We start from the raw sequence: 7,856 nt of genomic DNA, 5'->3' as shown, positions 1-7,856 counted from the left end.
TGCGGATCGGATCCTATCCGATCTTATCAATGTGCGGATCGAATCGTATCCGCAATTTTCAGATTGGATGCAGATATTTACCGCGAATTTGCGGATACGATCCAATCCATGAACACCCCTATTTAGAGTGAATGATCATTATACAATTTAATATATTTTACGAATTGTTATTTTTATTGTATCAAATTAAGATATTATTGTAATAATATTAGCTAATTTTATGTTTATTTTTGTAATAATTATTTTTAGAATTTAAAATTTAATTATTTTTAAAATATTAGTAAATATATATTTTAAATTTTTAATTATTTTATATTTTTAATTTATATAGGATCGATTTTATCGATTCAATCTATTTACCAATTAAATCAATAAATCAGTAAATTAATAATGTAATTAGTTCAATTATCGGTCAGGAATTGTGGCGGAAAACCAGCTGAGAATGGGTTAGTTGAACCGATTTAGGATCCGGCTGGTCTTCTAAAACCTGCAAAAACGACGCCGTTTAGAAGAGGGGTATTTCTAATGAAAGGACAAGAACCCTTTTATCTTTCTTCTCTCTTCTGTACGGCTCTACCTCTCTTCGCCAGCCAGTCAGCCACCATTCTGTCATTCTTTTCCCCCAACCGCCGTGCGTTCGCAATTCACTTTTTCCGGTTGATATATATGTGAGTTGATTTTATGTTTCCTTTCATAAATTTCAAAATTGTTGCTTCTAATTGAACAATGGGGTTTAAATATTTTTGGTTACTTGATCCTAATGCTTATCTATCAGGTTGGTGTAGCATACATGTTCTTAGTCCCTGATGTGTTTCTGGTTTTTTTGGTTTGTACTGCTGGTTCTTGTTCTTGTGTTTTGACATGAACATCACCATCTTTGTATGGATCTCTGAGTGTATAAGCATGAAAAAAAAAAAAGAATATTTTTATATGCTTCAGAACTTTGTTTCCTCCAACTTATGTATGCTTTTCTATAATTATAACTTTGGTTCATGTAATACTTTCAATTTGTGTTATTTTAATATTTAAATTACAATATAGTGATATTTTTTAATTATAATTATATTTATTATAAAATGGTTATTCTGATCTAACCACGGTTGAACTACGGGCTGACAGCCATACCTTTCGATTCATGAGCTTTGCATAATCTCTTATTGAACTTTTAATTTGGGGTTTTGATTTTGTTTGGTTTGATGTTCCAAAACTAGAATTGGGATGAAGGAGAATGAGTTACCTCTTAACAACATTGTTAAAGAAGCACGAGGTTGATTCCATCATCAAAGACACCATCGACAAGGTTCTTGTCCTCCGCTTTGGTCGTGCCTCCGATGCTGTCTGTCTCCAACTTGATCAAATTGTTAGTATGCTTCTCTTTTTTACACTTTCCAATTCTATATATTTGATTATATTTTGGTATTTAACTCGTTTGGTTTGTTTGATGCAGCTTTCTAAAGCTGTGAGGGATGTGTCCAAATTCGCAACAGTGGCACTGGTTGATGTTGACTCAGAGGATGTTCAGGTTTATGTCAAGTATTTTGACATTTCTTTGATTCCTTCCACGGTGTTCTTCTTCAATGCCCATCACATGAAAATGGATTCTGGGTATGCTGCTAACTTTTTTATAATATGATTTGATTCAGTAGTTTACTTCTTTGTTTTGGTCTGATTTTTTACACTTTTGTGTTGCATGTTTCTTCAATTGTTTGTTGCTTCATCTGATTATGATTGTGTTGTGTTCATGATTTACTTATGATTATGACATATGTATCCATTGGAAAGCATCTTAACTCATATTTTTTCAGTTTAAACCTGCCAAAAATAATTTAAAAATGCTGTTAACTAGACTGATTGATTTGTTATGTGCATTGGTAATTGTCAAATCAGAATTTTTTTTTCATCATTCGTTTCGGGGCTATTTTGCTGGTATGTAATGTACGACCAATATATCCTTTTAACAAATAACTCGCTGTGAATGATAAACTGAGAATTGAGAAGCTGATTGACGGTTTGAAATTCGGAAATGATATATTCTCTTCGGTGCCTCATATATGCATGTTTCTAAGGAAATTTTATATTTTCTTTGGAGTACAATTAAATGTCTGCTTCTTAAGTGCAATATTTGGTGTCAAGACATACTATTACTTGGTTGTATTCTCTAGCCTCTTAGGCTCTTATTCTATGAAAGTTTACTTAGAGTTCCAGAAGTAATATAGCATTTATGATTTCGTCATTTCAGACTTCCAGTATTGTAGAAGAGGCTTTTCCCTCCTCAATTCTTTGGATTTGTATCAAGAAATTTTCTGGTTAAGATTTTGACATTTTGTTCTGTTACATATAGGACTGCAGATCACACTAAGTGGATTGGCGCTTTTCACAGAAAGCAAGATTTCATTGATGTTGTAGAGGTACATACTTACATATCCTTGTTTATGCGAATCTTGGATCTGATTAAAATGATTGTAAATCGTTTCAAATGCCAGTCGTTTATCATTGACATTTACTGATTATTGTTAAAAGTAGTAACAAATGGTGGGTTCATATGCAGAAAAAGACATAGTAAGATATCTAGTGTTTATCATTTGTTTACATGCCTCTCTCTCTCTCTCTCCCTCTTTTAATTCTTGCCATTTAAACTTCATTAGTATTCCGTCCAAAGGTTATTTGAAGTCTTTCAATTGAGAAGTGATCTTTGTCTTGATATTGATATGTTATTGAGAATAACATAGGATGCCATCATCTTAAGTAACATAACCACTTGTGATTTGTGAACATGTCTCCACCACCTTCCCCTTTCCTTTTATAAACAAAATTTAGGATTAAAAGGGCGCAGTACTTCAAAACTTGTTTCTGAAAAAATAAGTGGTTTCTCTGAGCTTTAAACGAGTATTTAGCTTAGCTTGTGCAAAACTGATGTTGAGTATTAGATGTTTTTCATCTATTTTTCTTGTCTTATCTCTCTTGCCATGAAGATAAATAATTGTACAATGGTATGATTCTAGTCCAATAGGCTCAATTAGGGAGTGCAAACTTAGTTAAATAAGGGGCAAGGGAAATCAAGTTCGGTTGGTCTAGTGGTTAGCTCACTAGTCCGCATAAGCAAGTGTTGGGGGTTTGAATCCCGCCTTGTGCATGCAACAAAGCATTGACCAACAGCAAACCCTCAATGGAGGTTTGATCCGTGATGGATTAGTCCTTAGTCTGCTGGATTGGGAGATACAGTAGGAAACCAAATAAGGGGCAAAGGAATTTAAATAGGTGTGTGTTACGAAAAACTCTTTAGGATATTCTCCTTCCATTTCCCGTTGATCACTGTAGAATCCAATTTTGCATTACAATCTTAATTTGAGTTATATTTTTTTTATGTCTCTTGCCTTCTATGCAGTAGTACATTGATTGGATGCTAGATTAGCTTCTACTTGAAAATGTGTGCTTCCAGCTATTTACCATGTATGACCTTTTCATTATTTGATGAAATTGTGATGAACATTACTGCAGGCAATATTTAGAGGAGCAATGAAAGGGAAGCTTATTGTGAATTGCCCTCTCCCACCTGAAAGAATTCCAAAATACCAGTTATTGTACAAAGATGTCTGAATGAAAGTGAATACCAGTTACCTGTTGTATATACTTGGGATTTGCACATTATACTACTAGTTTTCAGAGTTGACTAGTCCCCTTCTATATCCTTTTTATTCATTCACAAGACTGGAATATGACAAGGGTCGAACCATTTATAAGTGTTTGATAAAATAAGACAGGTTTCTTGTTGGGGACTACAATGGCTACGGTTAGTTGGTTACCATGTCTAAGCTGCCATCACATAGGAAAGTAGGCCAGAGTGAAAGAAGAATGATGCGGCAACAAAAGGTAGTTACACTTGCAGACTCCTAAACTTTGTTAGGATAAACCACAAAAAATGTACTCAAATTATCTCTATTGACAAAAGTGTCTCCGAATTTTGTTATTGAATTTAATAAAAAAATTACCAAATTTTAAAGATAAAAATATCTTATTTTTTCTGATTGTGTTTGCAAAAAAATCTATTAAAATTCAATTTTTAAAATATTTTTTAAAATAGATATTTAATATTAGATATTTTTATTGCATTTTTAAATAATTTAAAAACATTTTTATCAATAAAATTTGGGAATATTTTTATCAACACCAAAATAATTCAAATATCTTTGGACTATTTTGAAATATTATTCAAAATACAATGTTTTTACTGTTAGTGGAAATCTCGGATATTCAAACCTGGCCTGTTAGAGATGCAGTCATCAGTCACATTCATATAGAAATTAAATTAAAGGAGTCAATACATTATTTTCTTTTTAATGTACTATTTTGATTATTATTTTTGTCATAAACTATAATAGCAGTATTTATTTAGTGTTGTGCGAAATTAAATCATCCTTGCAGTTAGTGGTGTTGAGGGTATCATGCACTGCAAGGCATGGGAACGGATATATATATGATATATGATATTAGTGTCATATTTCCTCAATCGTAATATAAGATATTGATATATGCATAAAGAAGGCAGAACAGGTGGAACAGCAAAGAAAGTCGCTGAACTAAGAATTCATCTAGTGCAACAAAATCTAATCTACATAACAACCATTCTCACACCGGATATTCAAAATTCTAAGTGACAGCGATTAACAAAATGAAAGATAATTCTGTCTCCTTGCTGAATGGAATGTATGGTTTACAATACACCCTGGGTGTTCATCTTCTTCATCATTTTCCCCTGAAATTTATGTGACGTTTGTATGAGAAAATTAACTCACTCAGATAGAAATGTGAACCATGTGAGCTAGGAAAGATGAATTTTAATTTCACTTACGTGTTCATCATTAAAGTTATGTTGTCTCCTTTAAGAAGGATCCTCCCTAATAAGAACAATATACTTCAGAAATTGCATGAATAAGTAGCAAAAAAACAAAAAAAATTGAGAAACTTTAGCATACCTAATGTCTTTCTGGTGTTCTTCTTGACATTCACTTCTTCAGCATCATCCAGAACCAAATTCATGTATTCATCAAAACCCTGTTTAAAATTAAGATGAGATTGGATTCTAAATTCTAACCACAGCACATTTTATATTGCTATGCCAAAAACACAAGCCTGTAGGCCTGTACTCTAGATACAAATACAATGGAGCTTCATATAAAACGCACTAGATAGATTCAACACCAACTTATCATCTCATTTTAAATTCATTCAATCATAGAACCAAATTTTCAAAGGGAAGCTTTGGAGCAAACGGTTGAGTTGTTTCCATGTAATCTCAAGGTCACGGGTTCAAGATGTGGAAATAGCCGATGATGTAATTATCAGGTTAGGCTGCATAGCTTACACTCTTTGGGTCCAGCCCTTCCTAGACCCTGTGTTAGCGGGGATGGTTGTGCACCGGGCTGCCCTTTTTTGTTTTATGTTTTATTGTACAACCAAATTTTCCAACTGATACTGTTTGAATGTGTTAAATAAATCCCTGTTTTTCAATACCTCGTCAATTCACCATTAATTTAAAAGTCACTGTACAGAATAATCTAGCCTCAACTAGTAACAATACTGAATTTGCATAATTTAAAAGACAGCACAGCATCACCATTAATCTATAGAAGACTCAATCACAATCCAAATCCACATTAATCATATCCGCAAAACAGTTTAAAGTCCGCAAAAACCATTTTTTTTATTAAGTACGCATGAAAAAAAGAAACTTCAATTAAGTATGAAGGACTCACAATGATACGGCCTTCAATCCTCAAATCCTTTTGCTCAAAGAGCCAAATCTGAATGCGAGCTTTCTGCAATAAAAACACAATTCACATAAAGAAAAATCAAGTTATAGAAAGGATAGAAGAATTCAGGAATAGAGGTAGGTACTACTCAGTATAGGCAAGGACTTACACTTTGAAGGAACCTGAAAATCAAGTTCTGCGAAATGCGAAAAGGGAAGATGTTAAGACAAACAGAAACTTTAAAACACAACCAACAGAAAAAAAAAAGAAGAGGAGTGAGAAACGTACAATGGGTTGGGTCATAACCCTCTGAACTTTAGTGCTTGCCATGGTTTGGAAACTGGATCAAACAGTTGCAGAAACAAAACTGTATTTTGCAGCGAGGGAGCTCGAACTAAAACCCTACTAAACCAAACAAACAAATTCAACGAATTCAATTTGAATACCGTTGAGTATCGAGGGATGAGAGAAAAGAGAGTTGCCGGCGAGGACGGTGGGCAACGGGCAGCCGGCAGCGAGCGGCGAGGATCAGAGTATACCTGCTAGGGTTTGCGACTAAGTGCCTGAGAGTCTCTGAGGAGGAATTGAGTGTGAAGGGTGGGGTTTGAGATATATATATTTGGGGATATTTTGGTAATTTTCTAGTTAAGTCTTTAATGGGCCACAGAATTTTGTACTCTACATTTTTCATGGGCAATGGGCCTCTTATAAACTAAAAATCTGTGATGCATGCTTGTTTGGGTAATAGCAATGAGATTTCCTAATGTATTATGTTAAGAATAAACCAATTTGTGGTATACCATATGCTTTCTTAACAATCACATCCGGATTAAAAGAAAAAGATGGATTAGTCGTTCAGTTAATATAAAGTATTTTTTAGGTAAGTTATAATAATATTTTAGTATTTTATTGATATTAAAATATAAATTAATTTTTTAATTATTTTTAAAGGTTTATTTTAATTATATAAAATATTTAAATTTTTTTTGTTTTAATAAATAATAATAATTATTATTTTTAAATTTATTATAAGAATATATATTAAAAATAACGCTGTACGCGCTAACACGTGATGATATTTAGGTATGTTCAAGTGTATCCAGAGTAAATTTTTTTATTTTTTATTAAGATACGGTTAGACACAACAAACACACGTATTGGACAAATGTCGATGAGTGTTGCGTCTGAAATACATTCGACATGTAAATACGACAACTCAGTAAAATGCCCGTACTTCATAGCTAAAAATAAAATAATATAAGTTTTTCAAGTTTTCACACCAAAAATAGTTTTACAAGTTATAAAACAAGATAATAAAAAATGTCATAATAAATTTTTTCTTTTGGATTTTGATAAATCCTATGTTGTTATTATACCGGTTAAGTACGATTTTGGTCCCTAACGTATAGGTCAAAAAAATTTTTCGTCCCCAACCATTTTTTACATACAAATCCCTAATGTTCGAGTTGATTTTAAAATTATCTTTCAGACAATTATACCCTTCTCCTTCTTCACCAAAATACTCAACAACAATAATGAATGAATCAGAAGCAACAACAATGAAACAAAAACATCTCTTCTTTTTTTTCTTCTTCAGTAATAACAATGAAGCAAAAACAAAAGCAGAATTGGAAATAGAAGAAACAGAAGCATAAGTAGAATTGGAAATAAAAGCAGAAGCAAAATTGGAAATAGAAATAAAAGTAGAAACATAAAAAGAATCAAAAGCATAAAAAACAAAGGCAGAATCAGAAGCAGAAGAAACAGAAGTAGAAGAACAATAGATTAACAAAATAAGAAACAGAATTAAAAAATAGAATCAGAAGCATCTCTACTTCTTTTTCTTCTTCTTCATCATAGCACCAGCAACAAAACAATAAAATCAGAAGAACAAAACACAAAGAGATCAAAGATCAAATCAAAAGCAGAAAAAATTAGAAGCAGAAGAAATAATGAACAATAAAATCAGAATCAGAAGCAGAAGAAATTAGAAGTCGAAGTAGAACGAATCAAAAATAGAATCGAAACCTAGGGAGGACCAGCGGCAAGGACGCGTAGCGACAGCAAGGACCAGAAGCATCGGCGGCAGTGGTGAAGCACGATGGC

The 7,856-nt window shown here is 32.7% G+C and overlaps 2 protein-coding genes across 2 annotated transcripts; one reads left to right on the top strand and one right to left on the bottom strand.

Annotated features, from left to right (window-relative positions):
* Nucleotides 1-529: 529 nt before the first annotated feature.
* Nucleotides 530-3,971, top strand: LOC107473710 (uncharacterized). Its single transcript, XM_016093293.3, has 5 exons — nt 530-668; nt 1,212-1,360; nt 1,448-1,605; nt 2,342-2,408; nt 3,499-3,971. Exons 2-5 carry the CDS (start codon nt 1,229-1,231, stop codon nt 3,595-3,597), a joined length of 456 nt encoding a protein of 151 aa, XP_015948779.1. The 5' UTR covers nt 530-668; nt 1,212-1,228; the 3' UTR covers nt 3,598-3,971.
* Nucleotides 3,972-4,496: 525 nt separating this feature from the next.
* LOC107473708 (uncharacterized) lies at nt 4,497-6,340 on the bottom strand. Its single transcript, XM_016093289.3, has 6 exons — nt 6,039-6,340; nt 5,920-5,946; nt 5,754-5,816; nt 4,974-5,052; nt 4,850-4,895; nt 4,497-4,753 (listed from the first exon to the last, which is right to left on the bottom strand). The coding sequence occupies exons 1-6, from the start codon at nt 6,078-6,080 to the stop codon at nt 4,744-4,746; spliced, it is 267 nt and encodes an 88-aa protein (XP_015948775.1). The 5' UTR covers nt 6,081-6,340; the 3' UTR covers nt 4,497-4,743.
* Nucleotides 6,341-7,856: the final 1,516 nt, after the last annotated feature.

This window comes from Arachis duranensis, chromosome 2 (assembly GCF_000817695.3).
Source record: "Arachis duranensis cultivar V14167 chromosome 2, aradu.V14167.gnm2.J7QH, whole genome shotgun sequence".
In the NCBI taxonomy this organism is placed as follows: Eukaryota; Viridiplantae; Streptophyta; class Magnoliopsida; order Fabales; family Fabaceae; genus Arachis; species Arachis duranensis.
The sequence above is the reverse complement of the archived record's forward strand: the minus strand, read 5'-3'. Positions and strand labels throughout refer to the sequence as shown.